Source organism: Callithrix jacchus, chromosome 10 (genome assembly GCF_049354715.1).
Source record: "Callithrix jacchus isolate 240 chromosome 10, calJac240_pri, whole genome shotgun sequence".
Lineage (NCBI taxonomy): Eukaryota > Metazoa > Chordata > Mammalia > Primates > Cebidae > Callithrix > Callithrix jacchus.
In genome coordinates, this window is record NC_133511.1 from 38,501,607 (window position 1) to 38,528,926 (window position 27,320).

Consider the following 27,320-nt stretch of genomic DNA (forward strand, 5'->3'; position numbering starts at 1 on the left):
ACTCAATAGGAAAAAAAAACTAATGATTTGATTTTAAAATGGGCAAAAGATATGAACAGACATTTCCCAAAAGAAGATATACAAATGGTAAACAAGAACATAAAAAGATGTTCAACCTCACTAATCACCAGAGAAATGCATGTCAAAACTACAATGAAATATCATCTTATCACAGTTAAAATGGCATTTATTAAAAAGGCAATAATGAATGTTGACAAGGAAGTGGAGAAAGAGGAACGCTTGTACACTGTTGATGGAAATGTAAGTTAGTACACCCATTATGGAGAACAGTATGAAGTTCCCTCAAAAAGCTAAAAATATAATTGCCATAAGATCCAGTAATTCCACTACTGTGAATATAGCCAAAAGAAAGGAAACCAATACATTGAAAAGACATCTGCACTCCCACGTTTACTGCAGCACTACTTAAAACAACTAAAATACAGAATCAATCTAAGCGCCATCAATGGACAATAAGATAAAGAAAATGTTGTATACATACACCAAGGAGTATTATTCAGCTGTAAAAAAGAAACACTGCATGTTCTAACTCATACATGGAAGCTAAAAGAGTGAATCTCCTGAAGATAGAGAATAAATTAGTGGTTACAGAGACCAGGAGAAATAAGCGGGAGGGAGGGATGAAGAGAAGTTGATCAATGGTGTATTAGTCAATTCTCATGCTGCTAACATAGACATACCTGAGACTAGGTAATTTACAAAGGAAAGAGGTTTAATTCACTCACTGTTCAGCATTGCTGAGGAGGCCACAGGAGACTTACAATCATGGTGGAAGTGGAAGCAAATACATCCTTCTTCACATGGTGGCAGGACAGAGAAGAGCTGAGTAAAAGGGGTAAAAGTTCCTTATAAAATCATCAGATCTCATGAGAACTCACTATCATAAGAACAGCATGAGAGTAACTCTCCCCATAATTTAATTACCTCCTACTGGGTCCCTTCTACAACCCATGGGGGTCATGGAAATTATAATTCAATATGAGATTTGGGTAGAGGGCACAGCCAAACCATATTATTCTGCCCTGACTCTCCTAAACCTCATGATCTCACATTTGAAAACACAGTCATGCCCTACCAACAGTCCCTGAAGTCTTAATTCATTCCAGCATTAACTCAAAATTCCAAGTCTAAAGTCTCATCTGAGACAAGACAAGTCCCTTCCACCTATGAGCCTGTAATATCAAAGGCAAGTTAGTTACTTCCTAGATACAATGTGGGGATAGGCATTGGGTAAATACACCCATTTCAAATAGGAGAAGCTGGCCAAAGAAAGGGGCTAGAGGCCTCAGGCAAGTCTGAAATCCACCAGGGCAGTCATTAAACCTTAAAGTTCCAAAGTGATATCTCCTTTAAGATCTCCTTTGAGATCAAAGTTGTATCACATCCAGTTCATGCCGATGCAAGAGGTGGGCTCCCACAGATTGGGCAGCTCTGTCCCTGTGGCTTTGCAGAGTACAGTCCCCCTCCTGGCTGCCTTCATGACTGGCATTGATTGTCTCCACCCTTCAGACCCCAGAAGGGTAAAGTACCATTCTGGGGTCTGAAGGGTGGTGGCTGTCTTTCTCACAGCTCCACCAGGCAGTGCTCCAGTGGGGATTTTGTGTGGGGAGTCCACCCCCATATTTCCCTTCCACATTGCCCTAGAAGAGGCTCTCCATGAGGGCTCCACCCCTATGCAAATTTCTGCCTAGATATCCAGGTGTTTCCATACATCCTCTGAAATCTAGGCAGAAGTTCCCAAACCTCAATTCTTGACTTCTGTACACCCGCAGGCCCAACACCATGTGTAAGCTGCCAAAGCTAGGGGCTTGCACCCTCTGAAGCAAAAGCCTGAGATATACATTGGGCCCCTTTAGCCACGGCTGGAGATGAAGCAGTTGGGATGCAGGGTACCATGTCATCCTCAATGTCCTGAGGCTACATTGAGCAGGGGGAACCTGGGCCAAGCCCAAGGAACCATTTTCCCCTCCTAGGCCTCCAGGCCTGTGATGGGAAGGGCTGCCGTAAGAGTGTCTGACATGCCCTGGAGACACTTTCCCCATTGGGAACACATGAGGATTATGGAAACTACTTTCAGGATGAGATTTTGGTGGGGACACAGTCAAACCATATCAAGGGTACAAATACACAGTTTGATAGAATAAATGAGACCTAGTGTTTGATAAATCAATAGGGTGACTATAGTTTATAATAACGTATTACACGACTTCTTGTCTTCTAGCTATTTGTCATCTAAAACTATTGTAAACCATAGAATGGTTTCAGTATAAAGAAAATACAAATATTTAAGGTGATGTATATCTCAAGTATACTGCTTTGATTACCTTAAATTATATGAATGTATTAAAATGTTATATGTACCCAAAACTACATACATCTATTCAGTTAAAAAAAGCAAAAGGACAAAAAAAGATATATCATTGCAGACACTTATCAGAAGGACCCTGAAATGGATTTATCAATATTGTTTAAAGTAGGCTTCTGAGCAAAGAAAATTACAGAATAAGAAGAAACTTACATAATAATATAAGGGGCATTTCATCAAGAAAATATAATAATTCTGAATGTATATGCATCTAACAGTGTTTGCAAATACAGGAAGCCAAAAATAATAGAACTGAGGAAAAATAGAAAAATTCACAATATAGTTGGAGACTTAAACACTCCTCCCTCAATAATAAAAAGAAGACAAAAAATGGCAAGGATAGAGATAAGTGAACATCACCATCAACCAACTGAAATACTGCAGAGCTGCACATCCCCAAACAGCACAAAATACATTCTTTTAAACTGCAGATGGAACATTCACCACCATAGACCATGTTCTGAGTCACAAAACTTGATTTTATAAGAATTGAAAGCATGCAAAGTATGATCTGACAATAATAAAATCAACATAGAGAAATGCTAGGTTCTGAGGATGTGAAAAGATACAATCTATATTCCCAAGAAACATGGAGTCTAACTGGAGACATATTTAATCATTAAATTCTGTACTACGTGCCATATGCTATACACAAAATACAACACAACATGGAAAGTGCTCTGATACAACAAATAAATTTCTCTGATTTCATTCGGAGTGTCCAGGTTGGTTTCACAGAGGAAGTAACATCTAATCTAGACTTTCAGTAAGAGAAATGATACTTTTATTTAAAATAAGACACCAATGGAATTGTGGAGATGTTTTTATTTTTAAGTTAGAATTTCCTATAAACACAGAAAACACACAGTAATTTCAAACATAGACTAACTTTCAAATCTCTTCAAAGGTAGTTGGCATAAAAGAGAAGAAAACTGAAAACAAGAGATGACTTTAAAAGTCCTGGTAAATGTTTTGGCAAAAAAGTAGCTTGCAAGGCAGGCCTCCCAGTGAGGAAGAAAGAACAATTTTATTCATTCAATATCAAAATCATAAATTGTGGATTCAGAAAAAAGAAAAAGAAATACAAGTAATAATAAAGGTAGCTACAGACATCACATTATTTTGCATTTAGACATATATCATAATTGTAGTTTATCTAAGTGAGGTGACATAAACTGCTTAAATTTATCACTAAAATCAAGCAGACAATGAAATCAATTATCTCTAATAATATGCTTAATGGTTATTCTGCTTCACGGTAACTAGCCAGAAATATTAGCCATATGTATGAAGATTTATAACATTTCTTTTACCAAATAAAAGTATTTCTAAATCCACTTAATAAAAGGAAAGGGGAGAGTAAGAGAGCAGAAAGCTTATTTATATCCCTCCTAAAAATTCCATTATCAATTCAAAGCAGGTCTTTCAATTCTTTATCAGTAAATGTTGTGGACCTCTAGGATTATCATCGCCATTACCACCAACTGTTATTATTAGCAGTTACAATCTAACGTATACTCCATTAGTCTGTGTGATAGTTAATACTGAGTGTCAACTTGATGGGCTTGAAGGATGCAAAGTATTGATCCTGGTGTGTCTGTGAGAATCCTACCAAAGGAGATTAACATTTGAGTCAGTGGACTGGAAAAGGCAGATCCACCCTTAATCTGGGTGGACACCATCCAATCAGCTGCCTGCTCAGCCAGGATATAAAGCAGGCAGAAAAACATGAAAAGGCCTCAGCCTACATCTTTCTTCCATGCTGGATGCTTTCTTCCCTTGGATGTCAAACTCTAAGTTCTTCAGCTTCGGGAGTCAGACTGGCTTCCTTGCTCCTTAGCTTGCAGACAGACTATTGTGGGACCTTGTAATTATGTGAGTTAATGTGATTTGATAAACTCCCCTTTATATATGTATACCCACCCTATTAGTTCCATCCCTCTAGAGAAACCTGACTAATACAGTCTATTTGGGTTGACGTAACAAAATACCAAAGACTGCATAGCTTAAATGACAGGATTTATTTTGTCACTGTTCTGCAGGCTGGAAATCCGAGGTCAAGGTACCAGAGTTGATTTCTGATGAGGCCTCCCTTCCTGGCTTGCAGATGGCTGCCTTCTTGCTGTGCCGTCACAGTCTTTCCTCTGTGCTCATACGTATATAGAGGAAGGAAGAGAGCGAGAAACAGAGAGAGAAAATCTTGATATTTCCTCTTTTTATAAGGAAAGCAGTCATATTTGATTAGGCTCCATCCTTATAACCTCCATCAATCTTATTACCTCCTTAAAGGCCCTACCTCCAAATATAGTCAAACTGGGGGTTAAGGCTTCAACATATAAACTGGATAGGGAGCACACAATTCAGTTCATAATAAACACTTACCACATATCAGGTATTATGCCAACTTTAGTATCTAAATGTACTCCCACATCAACCTTGCTAGATATAACTAATCTACTTTGATAAGAAGTAAATGGTCATACAAAGAATTTAAATAACTAGTCTAGTCACATGAAAAGTAAAGTAGAGAAAATATTGTAAAATACGTTTCAACTTTCAGTAAAAACTTGGTGGCAACTAAGTTATGAAATATTCCACTTCTCTAGAAAGCCATAAGGAAATAAGGATCATTAGGGAAAAAATGCACATTCAGTGGTCAACAAAGGTAGAAGTCCAAGCCATCAATTTTGTGTAAATGCTTCCCAAAGCACAATTGTTAGCAACACCTTGCAGAAAACTGAAACGAGATGAGATAAAACTCAAAGGGAAGGAGGGGACAATGGGAGAACACTGTGACAACTATCAGCATATAAACATATCCACAAGAGGACCACACTCTGAATGGGAAGTGCTATACGTGAGGCTGGGCTGGGGAGCACACTTGGAAGCAGAGAAAGAGAGCTCAGAAGTTACCCAGGGAAAGAAGATAATAACATCATTTTAAAAATCTTCTATATGTAAGGGAGATTCTCCGGAAGGCAGGATCTGTTTCCTGGTGACATAGGTAGACTAGAACCTGAAGAAGTTTACGTATGGCAGTGGAACCTCCTCTGAACCAGGATAGATTCAAATAGTAGAGAAAGTGAAATAACACCTTAGCTCTGTCTCTGTAACAGAGGTGACAGCCTTTGAGTTACAGAGGTGCCAGGTTAGTCTTTCCTCTTTCCCCAACATGAGATTCTTGTAAAGAGCTGGTTCATAAAAATAAAATTAAATCAAGTGCGAGAAACAAAAAGAATAACCACCACATCCATTTAACAATTTTGTGTTTTAAAAATGGAAAGAATTTATCAGGGGAAAGCAAGTCAAAACCATAATAAACACCACTTCACTATAGTTAGAATGGTTATTATCAAAAAGGCAAAAAGATAAAAATAGAAATAAAATATAACAAGTGCCAGGGAGGAATTGAAAAGAAGGAACACTTATACACCACTGATGAGATTATAATTTAGTACAGCTGCTATGATAAACACTATGGAGGCTTCTCCAAAAATTAAAAACAGAACTCCCATATGATCCAGCAAACCCACTTATTGGTATATATCTAAAGGCAATGAAATCAGCATATTGAAGAGATATCCACACTCTCCCATTTATTGCAGCACTATCGATAATGACTGAGATCTGTAATCAATCCAAATGTCCAACGACACATGAATGGATAAAGAAAATGTGGTAAATAAACAATGGAATACTATTCAGCCATAATAAAGAATGAAATCCTGTAATTTGTGACAATACATGGACCTGGAGGACATTATGTTAAGAAAAATAAGTCAGACACAGAAAGATAAATGCCACATGCTCTTACTCATATGCTCAACTAATTAAAAAAATTAGTTGATATCATGGAAGTAGAGAGTAGAATGTTCACCAGAAACTGGAGAGAGGAGGGGAAGGGGAAAGAGGGAAAGAGGATGCTCAATGGGTACAAAGTTACAATTAGATAAGAGAACTAAATCTTGGTTCTCTTATGTTCTACCTCATGTTTTCATTCATAAGTCGGAGGTGAACAATGAGAACTCATAGACACAGGGAGGAAAACAACACACACCAGGGCCTGTCAAGGGAGGCAGGGGGTGGGTGGGGATAGGGAGAACAGCAGGATAAACAGCTAATGCATACTGGTCTTAATACCTAAGTGATAGGTTGACAGGTACAGCAAACCGCCATGGTAGACGTTTACCTATGTAACAAGCCTACACATTCTGCACATAGTAACCTGGAACTTAAAAATAAAAATAAAAAATTCTGGTGTTCTATTGCACAGTAGGGTAATGATGGTAACAGTAAGGTGTTGTACATTACAAAGTAGCTAGAAAAGAGGTTTTTCAATGGTCTCACTACAAAGAAATGATAAATACATGAGGCAATGGATACACAAAATACCCTGATTCAATCATTATACAATATATATGTATTAAAACATAAAATTATACTGATAAATATATACAATTAAATGTCAATAAATAAATATTGGAAAAGAACAACAAAATAGTTTTATTTTAAAACTCACCAATGTTGTTACTGATCATATGAAAATTGTAAACCACCAGGCTTTGGACAAATATTGGGAAAAGAAAACCACAATGCAGAAATACAAAAACTCAGAGAAGAGATGGCCAGAAAACAGTGGCTTGTAACAGAACAATAAGTGTTGATGAATCGAGAACTTGAAAAACTCAAGGATTGAAAATAGAAAAAAGTCAAACCCCATAATTTCAGAAATCAAGACTAAATTTGATGAAAAATAAATATGAAAAAGCCTATGATAAAATTCAAACTCATTCCCAATAAAAAAACTTAAGACAATAAGAAGTTATAAATACTTAGTAATACATATATGCGTTTGTGTGTATATATATAAGTACATATGTATATATATTACTGTGTATGTATACTTTAAATTTTGTGAGTGTGTGTGTTGTGTGTGTGTGTATATATATATATATATATATACATAAAACTAATCATCAACACATAAATATAAGCATACCCAGTGGAGGCCCACAATAAGAAGCTATGAATACTTAGTTTTTAAATATACATGTGCACACACACACACACACACACACATATATATACATTACATAAAACTTATCAGCATATAACATCGTGATATATGCAGATAGAAAGATATAGATACAGATATATATCACAATCCTAAAGCAGCATTGGACCTAATGAGGAAACACCACAGAAACTCCAATTATGTTCAGAAGTAAGGCAAGGATACCCATTATCTCTTCTACTTAGCATACAAATGGAAGTTACCCTATAGGACCTAAAAAGGGAGGAACCCTCAGCTCCAGGAATTGCACACCCCTTTTTGAGAAAACTCATGAATAATCCACCCCTTGTCTTGCTTATAATCAAGAAATAACCATAAAATGAGGCAACTAGCAGTGGGCTGAGATCACACCACTGCACTCCAGTCTAAGTGACAGAGTGAGACTCCGTCTGAAAAATAAAATAAAATAAATCAGACCCTTGAGGGTGCTCTGCTTATGGAGTAGCCATTCTTTTATTCCTTTACTTCCTCAATAAACTTGCTTCACCTTAAAAATATACATATATATAAAGATAAACAGCTGGTATTTATGACTCCTGCTTCAAAATATTTGATTGCAGAATGTAGTCAGGGAATTATCTTCTAGTTCTTGACCTTCATACTTCTGCTCAGTATCATGATACCTTTCCTCTTAATTGCACAAAATGTATCATTCATATTAATATATAAACTACAAATTATAGCAGATCTTTATCTTTAGTACTTATATTTGCCAATCTTTCCTCATCCTAAAATAGTCTATATAAACTTTTAATAGTAATATAGAAAAATCCCTGAAAGCTGTATTAAAGAGAAAAAACTAGATGACAAAATTAAAAATTAAAGTATTTCCAAACTGTAACACAAGCCAGGTCTAGTTAAGTGTATATAGCACTAAGGACACAAAGTGTAACAAATGAAGCTATGTGTAGACTCTGAACAACTATATGCTAAACTGTAGAGCCAAATTAATGAGAGCCATAGCCATCAGTGATTAGTGCATAAGGTTGAAGAATAATTCATGGCACCTAAAGGCATATTTGGAGTAGATACTTATTGTGAAATATCACATAAAATAGAATAACCAATATATATGTATATATGTAGGTTTAAAAAAATAATCAGAATAAATATGTGAAAATATTGTATTTATAAAAACAAGTGAGCTATTAAATTTATTCATACATTAGCATGAATGTCTTTCTCAGTTTATATTATCACTTAGGACTCTGAGGGAAATGAGACTTTGGTATAATGTCAGACACTATTTGTTGAATTCCCAACAGCCATCTCCCCACCCTTATTCCTTTCTAACTGAACCCCAGATGTATTCACATATTGATATCAAAGTACTCAGAACAGTGGACACAGCTGCAGGAGATGAACCACAGTTAGTCTAATCAAATTCTTCTTTGAAAACTGGTTTAGTGGTGTACAGATGACTCAGTTCTAGCCAATACGTCTTGATAGGATGTCTATGGAGTGGGTGTCTGCGTAAGATTTTTTCCCCCTGATTTAAAAAAATAATGCCAAGAGAAATTCTCCTTATTCCTAATTCTTCACGAGGTTATGTGAGGTTCTGATGCCTGTAGCTTTAGTAGCCATCTTTGGATGCCGAGGACAAGGAAGAAAACAAAATCTAAGCTTCTGAGGGTAGTTCACTAAAAAGCCAGGGAGTCTGAAGCTGTGAGACCATTACTGAGCCAATGATGAACCAACCCTAGAACTACTTTCCTGCAGACTTCTTGTTATGAGGGATAATAAACATCTATTATACAACTCACTTTTTGTTGAGTATCCTGTTGCTTTAGCCAAAATATGTACCATCTGACATGTGTATAAAAATTAGGTATTCTTTGCAGGCTATTCAGTACATCTGTGGAAGGGTCTGAGTAACCTAGTGGTTGTATGGGTGAGTGAATTCAGAAACAGAGAGCGCACCAGGGAGGTCAGAGAAGTGACCTCTGGATACTCCTCTTATAGTATCCACCAAGTCCTAAGTTACATCTGCAATTAGTCCTATTTAAATATGTAAGAATTGCCTCAAGCTAGAACAACAGCTACTAAATCCTATTTCTCAAACTTGTATAGACAATAAAAATTTTCAACTAGCCAAGTCATAGGTCTAGGTGACCCAATATGCCCTTCTGAATGTGTTCATATTTCTGGGTTCTCAGAGCAAGTAAATGTTTCTACTTTATTCCAACAAACTCATCAACTATTCAACACAGGATTGTTAAAAATAGAGAAACACAATGTTTAAAGTAAAAGTCACCCTAGATTTAGTATCAAAAGCCCTAGTAGTGAGTTCTGGCTCTCCTAATAACTATAAAATGGAGATAATATGTAATGAAGTTTTATGAACATTATATATGACAGTGCAGAAAATGTTGTACAACTTGGAAAATAACATTCAGAGCAAGCTGTTTAATGATATAGTATAGGCAGATGTTTCTAAAACTGAATGAATGATTCCTTAGTTCACTATAAAAACTGAAAAACAGACATGATAAAACTTAATCAACTTTTTATGTTTCAGGAAGCTTCAGGACTTTCTTTGCATGCTGTGCTAATTGCCATAGTGGATAGCCAACCCCAAAGAGCATCTGGTGCCAAAATACATTTATCTGTGAAGACTATACCTATCACTGTATTTTTTTATTTTATTCTATTAATATGACATTTTACCATGTACGCTGGGCACAGTGGCCCACACCTGTAATCACAGCACTTTGAAAGATCCAAATGGGCAGAATGCCTGGGGTCAGGAGTTCAAGACTAGCCTGGCCAACATGATGAAACCCTGTCTCAACTTAAAAAAAAAGAAAATTAGCTAGGTGTGGTGGCATGTGCCTATAGTCCCAGCTACTCAGAGGGCTGAGGCATGAGAATCACTTGAACCTGGAAGTCAGAGGTTACAGTAGGCTGAGATTGCACCACTGCACTCCAGCCTGGGCAACAGAGTGAGACTCCATCTCAAAAAAAGAAAGAAAATACACCATGTATATAAGTGGAATTCGTGACACCAAAGTCAGATAAAGTCATTACTAGAAAAGAAACCAACAGGCCAGTATTCCTAATGAGTAGAAATGTTAAAATTCTAAACAAGTTTTTAACAAATCAAAATGCAATTTATAAAAATAATACATTATGATGAAGTGGAATTTAGCCATAGAATACAAGATTCGTTTAACATTCAAAACTCAAGTACTGTCATTTACCATATTAACCAATTAAAAAAGAAAAACTGTATGATTAGCTCAACAGATGCAGAAATAACATTTGACAAAAACCTTTATCTACTCCTAATAAAATTTTCAGCAGACTCAGAATAGAAGGGAATTTCTTCAACCTGAGAAAGTGTATCTATGAAAAATCTGTAACAAACATTACATTTAATCTTAAAAGACTAAATGATTTCTTCCTAAAATCAACAAACTGGCAAAAAATTCCCATTTTCATCACTCCAACTAAAGATTAAATTGTGTAAACACTAAAAATGCACAATATAGAAATTCAGTATAATTATAAAATGGTCTCCAAAATTCCTGCCCCCCGTTGTACAGTATTTGTATAATTGCCTCTCCTTCAGTGTGGACTTGACAATCAATATGATCGATGTCACTCCTATGCATAATGTTACATTTATGGTAAAAAGAAATGTGCACATGTAATTAAGAGCCCAAACCAGGCCAGGTGTGGTGGCTCATGACTGTAATCCCAGCACTTTGAGAAGCTGAGTGAGGAGGATTACTTGAACCCAGGAGATGGAAGCTGCCTGGGCAACACAGCAAGACTGACCCTATCTCCACAAAAAATAAGATATAAATAAAAATTTGTCAATCTTGGTGGTGTATCCCTATAGTCCTGGCTACCTGGGAGACTGAAGCAGGAAGATTGCTTGAGCCCAGGAGTTTGAGGTTGCAATGAGCTGTGATCTTGCCACTGCACTCCATCCTGGACAACAGAACAAGACTCTAACCCTCCCCGGCAAAAACGAATCGCAAATTGGTTTTGAATAGTATGAATATGGATACCATCTGGGAGAGTCTGACTTAATCAGGCAGAAACCCTTAAAAAGCATGAGTAAAACTGTCTCCTGCTGACCTCAAAAAAGATAAAAGTCACACAAGTTCTTCAGCTGCCAGAAACTGAACACTGCCAGTCACCTGAATAAACCTAGATGGGCATCCTGAGCCACAGATGCCCATACAGTGTTGGCTGATCCACTGATTGCAGCCATCTTTTCATGCATCTCAATTTTTCATGAGGATAATTACTTTGTGAAAAATATTTTCCTAGCAAATTCGACCATCAGCAAATTAAAACAATCCTGAGAACAGGTACAGAGGGGTCAGAAAAATATCTGGAACAGGAGGTTGGCATATGTTTTAGGTGAGCCCTAAGAAATGGATCCATCCAACTGATGTCCAGACCCCGACGCATGGAAACTGTAAGATAATAACTGTAAGATAATAATGTTCAAGCTAGAACATTTGTGGTACTTGCTGACTCAGCAATGGAAAGCTAATATATAAACCATTCAAACTACCCATAAAAATATGAAATAACTGAAGATAAATCTGACAAAAGATGTGAAAGACCTATAGGCTGAAAGCTTCAAAACACTGCTGAAAGAAGAGATATATTGCCTGCATGTGTTGGAAGACTTAACTTTGGTGAGAAGTAAATTCTCTCCGAATTGATCTATAATTTCAACTCAATCCCAATCAAAATTGCAGAAGGCTTTTTTTTTTTTTTTGCCGATATTAACAAACTGCTTCTAACATTTACATGGAAATGCAAATGACCTAGAACAACCAAAACAATTCTGAAAAAGAAGAATAAAATTGGAGCACTAGTACATTAAGTATCCGTGGGGGAAAGGAGGGCTCCTCCCAGGAGGGAAAATGGTCTAGCACTTAACTGTATGTCCTACTGGGAAGGGAGGTAGGTGGCTTTGGCATTTCCATTTCTGGGTAGGGGATTCAAGGACACCAGCATGCTGAGAGCTGGAGTTCAGAACAAGTGGGGGGCTTCTCTTTGTCACCACTCTGCTTAGAGACCTTTATGGGTTGGCTTTCGTGCAACCTGTAGCTTGAGAACACACCCTGGATCCTGTCTTTTCCCTCTCCCAGCTATGGGCTGCTCCTCCTCACCCCCAGCACTGGAAGGTTAGAGGAAAAACACTATCATTTATACAGAGGGATTTAAAAAAAGAACAGCTTGAAAAATTACACCTATATTAATCAAGATAATGTGGTATTGACATACAAACTGTCCAGTAATACAATTAAACGAAATGGAGGGTATAGAAACAGATCTCTACATATCTGAATAACTGATTCTCAACAAAGGTACAAAGGTAATTAGTGAACACATATTCTTTTCAGCAAATGGTACTGAAACAACTGGATATTCACATGCAAAAAAAGTGAATTTTAATCTAGACCTTATACCATATTAAAAAGTAACTTTAAAATGTATCACAGATATAAACGTAAAACTTAAAACTATAAAGCCAAAAGAAAACATGATAGGAAACATTTATGACCTTAGGTTTGGCAAGGAATATTGAGTTATGACACCAAAACCATAATTCATAAAAATGTAAACTGATAAAGAGGTTTTATCAATATTAAAAACATCTGCTCTTCAAAATTCCTGTTAAGAGAACTTCAAGACAAGCCACAGATTAGAAGAAACTATTTTCAAATCCCATATATGACAATGGATTTCTATCAGAATTCATAAACAACTCTGAAAATTCGACAATAACAAAACGATGTTTTTTAAAAAGTAAAGCAAACAGATTCGAACAGACACACAGATACACAGAAGAGGAATATATAAATATCACAAATAAGCATATGAAAATGTGATCGACACCATTAGTCATTAATGAAATGCAAATTAAAATCGTGAGATACAGCTACCTACCTGTTAGAATTGCTAAAGTTAAAAATACTGACCATACCAATTGTTGTCCATGTGAGTATACAGTAAGAAGAATTAGAATTCTAATATTCTGGGTGGAAATGCAGAATGATACAATGGCTTTGGAAATTTTTTTGACAGTTAAATGTATACATATTGTCTTAGTCCATTTGGGCTGCTATAACAAAATACCATAAACTGGGTAGCTTATAAACAGCAGAACTTTATTTCTCACAGTTCAGGAGGCTGGGGAGTCCACAATAAAGGTTATAGGTTTGACATCTGGTGACGACCTGATTTGCAGTTCCTAAATGGCAACTTCTTACTGTGCACTCATAAGGTAGAAGGGGCAAGACAGCGCTCCATGACATAATCACTCCCCAGCAGCCCCACCTACTCAGACTGTCACATTGGTGATTAGGTTTCCACAGACATATCTGAGGAGAATGCAAATATGCAGACTATAGCACTCACTGATTTATCCAGCCATTTCACTGCTAGGTATTTACCTAGAAAAAAGAAAGAAAACAAATGTCCATACAAAGATTTATACACCTTTTTCAAAGTAGCTCTATTTATAATATCACAAAATTCAAAACAAATCAGATATTTATCTACAGGTAAATGGATAAACTATAGTTCATAAATAAAAAGAATTAACTATTGATATATACTATAATTTAGCTGAATCCCAAAATAATTATACTGAGTGAAAGAAACCAAATGAAAAAGCACGCACTGTATTATATACAACTCTAAGAAATTAAAACTAACTTAAGAGCATGTTTGGCACCCAGATCTTCATTTCCATACCAGTTTCCAATAAGAAAACTCAAACTTCTTTGGATGAATTGCTGATTCTACAACTAGGGCAGGATATATGCAAGATGAGTCTGTTGCATATTGTAATACCAGAAAGTAAGAAAGTGCACTCACACACACATACACTCAATAAGAAGAGAGGGTCAAGGGTCACAGGAGTCAACTGAAAAAGCTCCCAATGCCAAAAACTGGAACAATTTGAGCAACAAAATATTCATGAATCCACACAGACATAAATAAAAGACTAACTAATGGAGTAAATCGGGGAGAAGAGGCAAATCTGTCTCACAGAATTCCAAGTAAATTATGTAGATACTTCATTCCAAAGGAGGGCTGGCTAACTCCCTACTCCCCCACACATCCTCAAAATGACAAATAATGACTTCCTTCTGAAGAGTACAGCATATGGAAAGAGGGAAAAAAGAGTCACTATGCAATGGAGAAACCTGACAAACACCACTTCAGCCAGGTGATGGAGAACATCATTAACAGTCGTAAGTCATGTTGACAATATGTACCCTTCATATGATGTAATAAATATGGCACATTACCTCTTTGATTTTCCCCAACCCCTGCCAAAACCCGTAAGAGTCTACTCATGAGGATACATCAAATTCCAATAGAGGAGCATCCTCCAATGTAGCTCACCTATACTCTTAAGGACTGTGAAGGTCATCAGATACAAGGAAAATCTGAGAAACTCTCACAGCCAAGAGGAGCCCAAGACATCATAACAATTAAATGTGCTGTCCTGGATGGAATCCTAGAAAGAAAAAAGGACATTAAGTGAAAATGAAGAAAATCTAAATGAACTATGAATATTAGTTAATAATAATATATCCGTATTAGTTCATTAGTTATAACAAATGTACCCTATTAATTTAAAATGCTTATAGAGAAATATGTACAAATGATATATGAGCATTCTCTATATTATCTGCTCAATTTTTGTGTAAATCTAAAATTGTTCCCCAAAGTAAAATCTATAAATAAAACATTTAAAGCAAACAGACCGAAAAGGCTTATGTGTATGTATAATTTAATATGTTTAATAAATCAGATATAAATATTTTTAAAAACCTAAGATATGGTAACGGCAGATTAGTGGCTTGCCAGAAAGTGATGATTACTACTAGGGAAGGGGATGGGATAGAATAGCATGAAGGGATTAAAAAAGTGGCATGAGGAAACTTTTGGAGGCAAAGGTTATGTTTATCATTTTAATTTCACAGGTATAACTTAACAAATTATACAATGTAAATATATGCAGCTTATTATGTGACAATTATATCTTGTTAAAGTGTTTTTTTCCCAAACTATAGGAGAAAAAAAAGTCCATATTTAAATCCTCTTCTACAAAAGCAATCTTCAGGAATATTTGGTTAGCCCCATCACACCTGAATTTAATCAGTGAATTTTGTTTTATTCAAAGATTCATACATTTGGGAAGTTCCTGTGCCAACAATACTAGTCACCCAGCATCAAAATTTATGGAATAATGGTGACTTAGGACATGCTGGACATCTTTATTGTTGTTTTCCCACTTCAAGATTTTCAGTTTTATGGAAACAACCTCCCCAGACATTCTGACAAGGGAATTTTAAAAACCAAACCAAATCAAGCAAAATATAGTTTGTCAGATTTAAAATGAGGCCAAGTTCCATTTTATGTCCGTGATCAGGAAACCAAATTATATGGCATCTGACATTTAAAATCACACTCCTAACAAGGCTGTCATTTGATGTCTTGGCTTTCTAGTATACTACTTAACTGCATAATATTGGGTAACCTTGTGCCTCAGTTTTCCCAACTATGAAATTGGGATAATAGTACCTGTTTTGTGAGACTTCTGAAGGATTAAAGTTAATACAGGGCTTAGAAGACTACCTAGTCATGCTGTCCTGATTTTATAAATTCTATTAACTGTGTGAAATTAGCCATCAGGAAAATACAAATAAATCACAGTGAAATACCACTTCACAAACTTGGAGGGCTATAACAAAAAAAGACAGATAACAAGTGTTGTCAAAGATGGGAAGAAATCGGGACCCTTATACACTGTTGGTGGAAATATAAAATGTACACTCATTTGAACACGAGTCTGGAAGTTCCTCCAAAGACTAAACCTAGAGTTACCATATGATCCAGCAGTTCCACTCCTACATATATACTCAGGAGAAAGGAAAATATATGCTGGACAAAATCTTGTACATGAAGGTTCATTTGCAGGATTTTTCATGGTAGCCAAAAGGTGTAAACAACCCAAATGTCCAACAACTGAGAGAGATGGAAAAATAAAATGTGGTTTATCCATACAATGAAATATTTGGCAATACAAAGGAGTGAAGGAGGGAAGTACTGATTCGTGTGGAACATGGATGAACCTCGATCCGAAATAGGCAAATCACAGATAGAAAAAGCACATTAGTGGCTGCTGGGACAATTAGGGGGAATTGTGGAGTAACTGCTAGTGGGTATGAGAGTTATGCAAATGTTATAAAATTAATAGTGTGATGGCTGCACAACTCTGAGTACATGAAAAATCAATGAATTGATACTTTGAGTGAGCTGTATAATATTGGAATTATACCTCAATAAAGCATGATAACTGTTCTAAGATAGTCTGGAAAGAGAAAGCCTGAAAACAGTAATAATGATATTAATATAATCCATTAGTTTACCTCCTACTTTCATAGACTTCTGTACCCACACTTACTCCTGCTCTATTCATAATGGTCCCCTTGCAGTTGCCATATTATATCCTGCCTGTGAACATACTACACCAGCTTCCTGGAATTCTCTTTACCTTTTCTCTACCTGCCTAACTCCCATATATCTAAGACTAACCAGAGTAAACTAATTGGTAGAACAATCAACTCCAAATCCTAGTGACCTAACAAGATAAAGGTGTATTTCTCACTCATGTAGCTTCTCCCCAGATGACTGAGAGGTCCAAGCTCCTTACCTCTAACGGCTCCATCCCTCCTGGAGTCTTCTTGTGTATCCTCTATACATGGTTGAGATAAAGTGTGAGTCATTAGCACAGCTAGACCTTGAGGCCCTATAAGAAAATTTGCAAATCACTCACTCTGTTTTGAACAGGGTATATTTAAGACGATGTCAAAATATCCAATAGTCTTGCATCAAATATAGTTTATGACTCTGTATCTAAAACATATATTGCAATATCCTTTCCTTTCTCTACTGACTCCATGAATTTAGAGATGATCCATTTTATAAGCTCAAAGATAATTATTTTTCAGACTAAGAATATTAGGAGAAGAAGTACTTTCAACATCTCTACTGAGGATCTTATGATGTAGCACAGGGTATAAGCTGAAGCTAAAGGAAACTTTCCTTGAAGCCCTATTTACTAAAAATTGGAACACATTCCTTAGGAAAAATCAAAGTATGGCACGCAACATCCAAACTTCCATCATAGATACAGAGTTGTTACTATCTCCCACTTCCAAATTTGTTTGTCACATTGAGGATTACTCAAGAGGAGCAGGACACATTGGTTGCAGCAGGAGAAACTTGAAAGCACTCACTTTTATGGAATTCATAAGGGAGAGAATCTCTTAAAGTATTTACAATCATTTTTGATACATTTATTATTTTAAAACATAATGTAGCCAAACGTCATCCACTGTATTAAATCTTTACAAAACTGAAATCCTAAAATGGTGATAAAAATTCTACTTCTGATAGAATCTATTCGTTTTTCCAATAAGATAGGGCATAATTCTTAATTTGCAGAACAAAATATAATATGCTTATGAGATTCCATCCCAAAGAACCTGCTATTCAGAGTAGCATTCAGAATAACGGGTGGAAAAGCCAACTCCAGAGTTTCAGATCCTACCCATAATTGGGGTAGGGAGGGGCTTTGGGCGGGGCCTCTCTAGAGAAGGAGGCGTTGTTAGAAAGCTGTCCGGCCAGTCCAAAGCTGTCACTAATCGGAGTAAGCCTTGGATTTGTGCAAGGATTCTGGCGTCTGGGTAGCACTCTCAATGAGAACTAGCTTCACTTGTCATTTGAGTAAAATCTGCAACCGGAGGAGGCTAGAGCTCCTGCACTGCTGAGAACTGAGACCTTCAAAAATGACTGTCACCCGCTGTAGGGAGCCAGCAAAAGCACGACCTTTCCTGAGAGAAGTTCGACTAGCCCCAGGGTTTTAGTGAGAAGTGCAATGGAACTCAGCGAGGGATTGAGAACTTCACAGCATGCGCGAGTTTGATGCCAGAGAAAAAGTCGGGAGATAAGGAGTTGCGTGTCCCTCAATTGCCGTCGCAGCCACAGCCACTCAAGTGCCGGACTTGTGAGTACTCTGCGTCTCCAGTCCTCGGACAGAAGCCGGAGAACTCTCATGGAGAACTCTCCCAGTTAAGAGTCAAGATCCCTACAGTAACTACTGTTTCTTGCTCTCCCCACTTGCTGCTCTCTGGGACAAACGACTGCTACCCTTCCCCTAACGACAGGATGGAAGCCAAGGGCAGGAGCTGACCAGCGCCGCCCTCTTCCACCCCCGACCCAGGAGGTGGAGATCTCTTTGGTCCAGCCACATTCAACACCCACTTTCCCCTCCCTCTCCCCCTATATTCCCCAAACCCCCTCCTTCTTCCCTTTTCCCTCCTCCCTGGAGACGGGGGAGGAGAAAAGGGGAATCCAGGTCGTCATGACTGAGCTGAAGGCAAAGGGTCCCCGGACTCCCCACGTAGCGGGCAGCCCGTCCTCCCCCAAAGTCGGGTCCCCACTGCCGTGTCGCCAAGCCGCAGGCCCGTTCCCAGGGAGCCAGACCTCGGACACGTTGCCTGAAATTTCTGCCCTACCTATCTCCCTGGACGGGCTACTCTTCCCTCGGATCGGCCAGGGACAGGACCCTCCCGACGAAAAGACGCAGGACCAGCAGTCCCTGTCGGACGTGGAGGGTGCATATTCCAGAGTTGAAGCTACAAGGGGTGCTGGAGGCAGCAGTTCTAGACCCCCAGAAAAGGACAGCGGACTGCTGGACAGTGTCTTGGACACTCTGTGGGCGCCCTCAGGCCCGGGGCAGAGCCAACCCAGCCCTCCTGCCTGCGAGGTCACCAGCTCTTGGTGCCTGTTTGGCCCCGAACTTCCCGAAGATCCACCGGCAGCCCCCGCCACCCAAAGGGTATTGTCCCCGCTCATGAGCCGGTCCGGGGGCAAGGCTGGAGACAGCTCCGGGATGGCAGCTTCCCATAAGGTGCTGCCCCGGGGCCTGTCACCCTCCCGGCAGCTGCTGCTCCCGACCTCTGGGAGCCCTCATTGGTCCGGGGCCCCAGTGAAGCCGTCTCCGCAGCCCGCTGCGGTGGAGGTTGAGGAGGAGGATGGCTCCGAGTCCGAGGACTCTGCGGGTCTGCTTCTGAAGGGCAAACCTCGGGCTCTGGGTGGTGCAGCGGCTGGCGGAGGAGCCCAGGCTGTCCCGCCGGGGGCGGCTGCAGGAGGCATCGCCCTGGTCCCCAAGGAAGATTCCCGCTTCTCAGCGCCCAGGGTCGCCCTGGTGGAGCAGGACGCGCCCATGGCGCCCGGGCGCTCCCCGCTGGCCACCACGGTCACGGATTTCATCCACGTGCCCATCTTGCCTCTCAGTCACGCCTTATTGGCCGCTCGCACTCGGCAGCTGCTGGAGGACGAGAGCTACGACGGCGGGGCCGGGGCCGCCAGCGCCTTTGCCCCGCCGCGGAGCTCACCCTCCGCCTCGTCCACCCCGGTCCCCGGCGGCGACTTCCCCGACTGCGCGTACGCTCCCGACGCCGAGCCCAAGGACGACGCGTACCCTCTCTATGGCGACTTCCAGCCGCCCGCCCTGAAGATCAAGGAGGAAGAGGAAGGCGCGGAGGCCTCCACGCGCTCCCCGCGTTCCTACCTGGTGGCGGGTGCCAGCCCCGCCGCCTTCTCGGATTTCCCGCTGGGGCCACCGCCCCCACTGCCTCCACGAGCGCCCCCATCCAGACCCGGGGAAGCGGCGGTGACCGCCGCACCCGCGAGTGCCTCAGTTTCGTCCGCGTCCTCGTCGGGGTCGACCCTGGAGTGCATCCTGTACAAAGCGGAGGGCGCGCCGCCCCAGCAGGGCCCGTTCGCGCCGCCGCCCTGCAAGGCACCGGGCGCGGGGGGCTGCCTGCTCCCGCGGGACAGCCTGCCCTCCACCTCCGCCTCCGCCGCCGCCACCGCCGCCGGGGCAGCCCCCGCGCTCTACCCTGCCCTCGGCCTTAACGGACTCCCGCAGCTCGGCTACCAGGCCGCTGTGATCAAGGAGGGTCTGCCACAGGTCTACCCGCCCTATCTCAACTACCTGAGGTAAGGCCCGGGGGGACGCATCCAGGGCGTCCGTGAGTAGCGGTTCCGCGGGCTGCAGCGGCCAACCCCAACCCCAGCCCCAGCCCCGGCGCAAGGCTGCGCTCCCCCAGGCGGCCGGAGAGGGTGGGCAGCGGGATACTGCACCGGGTAGTTGCCTCCCTTCTTCTTCCCTTCTCTCCTCACTCTTTTGGGGACACGAAGGTGGGCGCAGAATGTGCTGTTTTTGGAGCATGCCTCCCCGAAAGGTTTTTCTTTTTCTTTTCCTTTTTTTTAACTTTCCGAATCTTCCAGATTCCGAAGCAGAACCAACCCTGATTTAAAATGTGCGGCGTCACACTAGGTCCGCTGTAGCCTGCGGAGCAGAAAGTGCGCAGCGAGTCGGGGACTTTATGAGATGCTTCTTTCTTAGAAGGAGCTTTCTTAGAAGGAGAGGAGTTAAGGCACGGTTCCCCCCGGGAAGGGTGGGACTTGAGAGGTGGCGGGCCAGAACCGAAAGCAGCACAATCTTAGGGATTTGAAAATTTTAAGGACTCAGTTGTCTTAAGACTCTCAAGATTAAAATTAAGTTCACGTGGGAGATGTTTAAACTGTGAATTTAAATACCAGTCAGTGCATTGCACCGTTTTCTAATTATTCCTTGCGATTCACTACTTTTTTTTCATACAGGTTTAAAAAAAAACTCTTTAATTTGCATACTGAAGTAATGGGATGTAAAAGAAAAAGAATGCTCTGTTTTGAATCTTATGTTGTGAGTAGGCAAAACAGTGTCAGTGTATTGAACAATACTTTAAAATGACAAACACATACTTGTTTAAGTAAGCAATGATTACAGAGTTGTGTTTTAAAAACTCAAAACCAAAACATTGCAAAGTGCCATCGAACTTTTAAAGCCAAACTATGTTTGTTTTGACCCAGCATACAGACAGGAAGGACAAAACATTTCATTTGTCAAAGACTAAATTGCTTCTATATAAAGAGTTTTGTAGAAAGATTTCTTTTTAACTGATTTTAGCTTTCCAGAACATATTATACATTAATTATTCTTTTATATTGGTGCTACTGATGACTGGTGCTAATCATTTGCAAGTCTGGTGAATTTGGTTACAAGTAGTCTATTACCAAGTGTGCATGTCTTTTAAGTGTATATATGAAGTTCTGTTTTTAAAATCTCCTTTCACTCTGTTAATGCTGGTTTAAGAAACCTTTAGTATTAGATAGTGGTGCACTTAAAAATAAGTGGAGTACTTTCTTTTGCATTTCAAGGCCAGATTCAGAAGCCAGCCAGAGCCCACAATACAGCTTCGAGTCATTACCTCAGAAGATTTGTTTAATCTGTGGGGATGAAGCATCAGGCTGTCATTATGGTGTCCTTACCTGTGGGAGCTGTAAGGTCTTCTTTAAAAGGGCAATGGAAGGTAGGCCCCTTTCCCCTGATCCTTTATTACTGGTTTAATTGTAAATGGAGACCATCTATTGTTACTTAGATTTTAATTATTCCTTGTTTCTTCCAAGAAATGGTTATTTTCCATATAATTTAAAATATGTGATGACATTTTAACACTATGTTTTTATTTATGATACTCAAAATTGAATGTGGTTATTATAATTGCATAGTCTTTAACACTTTCAATATTAGACATAAGTCATAAAAGTCTTGAGGACAGTGCTACTATTGTTCCTTAACTACTTAGCTTTCAGGAAACAGCTTTGTTCTAATACTTTTATATATCTATTATGTATGCTATATCTGCAGTGCTTTAAAATTTTGATTAAAAGAAAAATGGTAATTGACATTATACATGTACATATATGTGTATACATATTTGTCTATACATACACAAATATATCACAACCTATATATGATGCAGTTATAGTTTTCTACATGATAGTCTTAACTACATGTAATATTTATATAATAGTTATTCTAAACAAATTTTTGAATTCTCTTTGTTCAGCATACTTTTGTAAGTGTATAAGAGGACAGGATTAAACAGTTTAAAACTTAAAAAATTGGGGCATCACAGTAACACAATTTCTAAAGAAGTATTTTGCTTTAAGTAAACTTTCATGTTTTTAAACTCATTGAACTTACATGCTTAGTGATTTCAGATTGACTTGCATCGTGTGTTTCAGGCTTTAACTTTCAAAGAAAATAGTTTTGAATTTCTTTCTACCTAAACTCTAAGCAGCCAAATACCTTTACATTTGAAGATAAAAATGCATTTAAAGATCATTTCATATTTTAATACTAGCAATAAGATTAGCAACAAATGTACAGTATAACTATGTAAAACGGGTTTAGGTTCCATCTGGAACGCTGAGATCACACCTAGGCAATGAACCAAAGATCTGAATGTTAGCTTTTGTTTCCTGTTTGGAGGTTTTCTGTTTGTTTGTTTCAAGAGCACTCTCCTGACAAGCAGAAGAGCAGGGAAGGGGAAATTTCACTTTAAGGCTTTCAAAGGAGTTCTTCATAACAAATATTTGCTTCGTATATTTTAAGAACTTTTTTTTTCACAAAAGATTAATGTGTTTTACTGATGTTGAACATATTCAGCTTCAGGGAGTTTGATTGCATTTTAAACTAATTGAGGCACTGTTAGAAGTGGTACTTGAGAAAACAGGGCAACCGAGAGTGGCACTTTCCCGTTGATATAATGTATTTACAGTTACAGATGGAAGTTCTTCATGAGGAAAAGTCAGTTTTCCAATGAGTAATTGGAGTTACCATTTTTATTTGACTTTCGTTGTGGTTTCTTAAACATTTCCTTCTATATTAATATGATTTCCTCTATTTGTAAAGTCTCCTAAGGATAGTATAATTTTATAAGTGAATGACTCCCTTAGAATGCCCTGAAGGCCATTTGTCCTACTCCAGCTCCTTCTTCCTAAAGATAAGCAAATCTCAAATGCATAAATCTGAGTTTCCAAAGGTCACACAGCTAGTTAGTAGCTGACTGTTAGTAAACATAGGTTAAATATTTTTAAATTGCAGTGCTTATAAATCAGAGGTGATATGCAAAAGTCAATTTATTATAAGCTCTGTTTGATTCACAGAAGTTACTTCAGAAAGTGCACATGTAGAACAAAGAGCACCCTGACTGTAAAATACAAATGCTTTTTCATCATTATTGTTAGAATGGCATCCAAAACTGTAGAGGAAGTCTTTCCAAATGTACTCTTAGAAAGTATTTGTTGGACTCCTGCTGTTGGCATGGTCCTATAGTCTTGAGTCATGGAATTGAAGCACCTTTATTTAGCAATATTTACAAAGAGTAACTTAAGATTGATGCAGATAAATCATTCATAAAACTAGAACAAGATTACGAACAATATTACTAAGTTTCTTCATTCAGCAACTATTATATAACTTTTATAGTTACACTTATGGAAAAGATAGCCTTTCCCTGGCTTCACTTTTCCCTGCCTTGAGATAAAATGAGGATAAAAGTGGCAATTTCTTAGGGTTGCTATAGAGATTAAATGAGTTATACTTGTATGTCAAAGAAGGCCTGACATATTGTCAGTTGCCACTAGCATTTCTGCTTTCAAGGAGCTTATAATATAGTTAGGGAGGTAACATATGCACATCAAACATTGAAATAAAGATTCTCAGTAAATGCCCAGGTAGGCAATTTTGTAATGTATGAGATCTGTGTGGTTTGTGAGTTTTTGTATTCAGGCAGCGTGAGGTGGTTGTGGGCTGTATTCTGTATATTCTTGAATGATGAAGAAGGCTTCATGGAAGATATGAACATTTGATTAGTAAAGGACAAATAAGATCTCTAGGCATTGAGGAGAGCTTTAAGTGTATATCGTAAAAGAAGATTGAGGAAATTAAGTTTACACTAAGCATTGAATGTTCACATTGGAAATTGAGAGAGTTAAAGCTTGGGAAACTAGGTTGCTAGTGTTTGAGTAAATTTGGAAAATCAGGGATTTAAGGCAAGAGAATAGAAAGAAGGTTCTAGGAGTCTTCAGGAATGAGAAAGATAAGTAGAAGGACTTAGACCAGCTTCAAAATCTTGATAAAGCAATGCTGTGGGATGAGCTGATTCAAGGTGGTGATATGTGTGGATGACAATATGGCCAGAAGTTTAAAGTCAACAGGAAACAATACGGATACTAATGTTGTCAAGGATGATAATACAAATGATGGCATTATAAAGTGCTTTCTCTATACCAGTAACTATTTCAGTGCTTTGCAGGTCTTATTTATTGTTATAATGTTTGTATTATTATTTTTATTCCCACTTTACAAGTGAGAAAACTAATGCCTATAGATGTTAAGCTGTCTTAATACAGTTAGGAAATGGTAAAATCAGGGTTCAAATATGGTAGTATGACTCCAGAATCCTGGCCCTCGACCACTGTGCTTCCTTTCTCTTTTTCTTTCTTTGAGACAGAGTTTCACTCTTGTTGCCCAGGCTGGAGTGCAATGGCATGATCCCAGCTCACCACAACCTCCACCTCCCGGGTCCAAGCAATTCTCCTGCCTCAACCTCCCAAGTAGCTGGGATTACAGGCATTCACTACCACACCTGGCTAATTTTGTATTTTTAGTAGAGATGGGGTTTCTCTATGTTGGTCAGGTTGGTCTCGAACTCCCGACCTCAGGTGATCCACCCCCTCGTTCTCCCAAAGTGTTGGGAGCCACTGCCCCTGGCCTGTGCTTCCTTTCTCATAATAGAAAACATGGTCAAAGAAAAACAATAGAGGGTTAGAAGGAAAAGATGTGAGCCAAGTGATGAAACATCTAGGAAGGCAAAAGTGAATCCTAAAGGAGAATGCAAGAGCAGGGGTAGTGAGAAGTGTTTGATATAAAAGGATGGATCATATTAACTTTACATTTAGGGCAGCAATAAGAAGACATAAACAGGAGCCAACAGTCAGCAGTCTTCACCAGCAGTCTTCACCTCCCGCCCTGGTTAGGAGTGGGAGGTGATAAAGCCTATAAAGTCACTCTGGATGACTGGGTTTCCCTTGATATGAGACAGAAAAGAGAAGAGGTGAAGAAAAAAGATACCACTCAAGAAATGGGAGAAAGGAGTGGGGAGAGATGATGTTTTTTTAAGCTAATTGAACCATTTAAGATACAGTATTGGCCAAAAACCAGTTGGTTGGATAGCTCATTGCATTCTTTTACCAAGACTTGTAGGTTTGGAGTGAACCAGGAAATGGTCAGGAATTGACTTGATGCCTTCCATGGAGAGTAAGTAGTAATGACCTGCCAGTCCTACAAATGCAGACTACTGACCTGGTGTGATGAAGGAGAGGACTATCCTCAGTGGCTTATCTTTCCCAGTGCACAGTGACCAGCCCAGAGCTAGGAATATATTAGGCATCCAGTAAATAATTATTTGCTACATGATCCCATCATCATAACTGATAATGTCACACTTTTATTTTTTGGATGCTTTATTCAGTGACAAATGTAGTGAATACATTTGATGTAATATGATTAAATACATGTTATAATACCATTGAAATGTATTACTTAGACATTAAGCTAAGTAGGTATTGATGGATTTTCAATTGTATTGCAATATTATCCTCATTCTTTTATTCATGTATAATTATTCATGAAGTAATTCCCTTAATTACAATAGTTAGGTATTAATTTATTGAGTACCTGCCAGGCACTATGTTAGGTGCTAGTAAAACAAAGGAGACCTTGCTGGCTGTTGCCCTGGTAAAGTCTATAGTGTAGTGGTGGAGAGAGACATTTTACCAATTTGTGTACACACGACTAGTTGCACATGTGGTAAGTGATTTGTTTATGCAATGTTTGGACAACAAGAGAATTGACCCCTCTATCAGAAGCTGGGGATAATGGGGAAAGTTTTTCAGACTTAAACATCACAATAATAGACTACAGAGGAAACTGGACAGAAATGAAATACTTTTATGAATAAAGTGTTTCTTTTAATAGTTGAGTATGCTTACTGTCATAGGCTAATAATGAAAACTGATGTGGTAGCATAATTCTCCTTGATCAGGAGAGAGATACTAAACATCCAGTTTTTCATTAGCAACTTCTATGATTTATTCTATATTTAGAGCTCTGTAATGCTTTCTCCATCTTTTGTAGTGCACAGATTATCCAGCAATCTCTTCCACTATAGTCTATTTGAATAATGTTTGGGTTCTGAGAAGATATTTTGCCAATAATCTTATTTAATTTCATTTATTCTCCAGTAGGGTTCACCCTATAGTAGCTTTCACATTACCCTAAAAATAAATGTGTAGTAATTCACTAGATTTTATTTCAAAACTGTATATCCAGTTTCTTCTCAACCTGTGGCCTCTCAGCTTAATATTTAGCATGGATAATGATAGGCTGGTTTTAAGCACAATTTTACATTATGACTCCGTTATAACAGAAAACTCTTAGATCTCAATCAGGTGTTTATTCAAGTGTTTGAGTGACTTCTAAGAAGTTTTTTGGCTCTATTTGCTGGTACCTTTTTGGCATTTGTGCAAAGATGGAATGGCCATTTGTGATCAAGATTTAAAGTTCAACTGCTCACTATTCTAAGAGAATATCCACATTATCATATGAATATCACATCTGTTTTTTTTTTTTTTTTGCCAGCAAAAAACAAAGTAACTCCAGGGAATTATTTATCAGTAATTCATTTAAAGGATTGATTGAAATAATTGATATTTAAGACAGACACTAAAAAATAGGCACACTAATTAGTTACACAAGGGATTCCCAATCCCTACAAAGTAGATTGGTACCACAGCCAGTACGTGGCCTGGTACCAGGGTCCATGGCTGGTTAGGAAGTGGGGCACA

General features: G+C 38.9%; 1 protein-coding gene and 1 long non-coding RNA gene across 2 annotated transcripts in view; one reads left to right on the top strand and one right to left on the bottom strand.

Moving 5' to 3' along the window:
• Nucleotides 1–2,981: 2,981 nt before the first annotated feature.
• LOC103796104 (uncharacterized) lies at nt 2,982–20,600 on the bottom strand. Its single transcript, XR_623778.6, has 5 exons — nt 20,515–20,600; nt 17,164–17,259; nt 14,847–14,961; nt 13,851–13,885; nt 2,982–4,530 (listed from the first exon to the last, which is right to left on the bottom strand). It is a non-coding gene; the product is annotated as an uncharacterized LOC103796104 (long non-coding RNA).
• Nucleotides 18,135–27,320, top strand: part of PGR (progesterone receptor) — an 85,160-nt gene continuing 75,974 nt past the window's right edge. The window contains exons 1-2 of the mRNA XM_002754644.5: nt 18,135–20,519; nt 21,783–21,934. Coding sequence (XP_002754690.4) covers nt 18,877–20,519; nt 21,783–21,934 — 1,795 coding nt within the window. The 5' untranslated portion in view covers nt 18,135–18,876. The remainder of the gene's footprint in view (nt 20,520–21,782; nt 21,935–27,320) is intronic.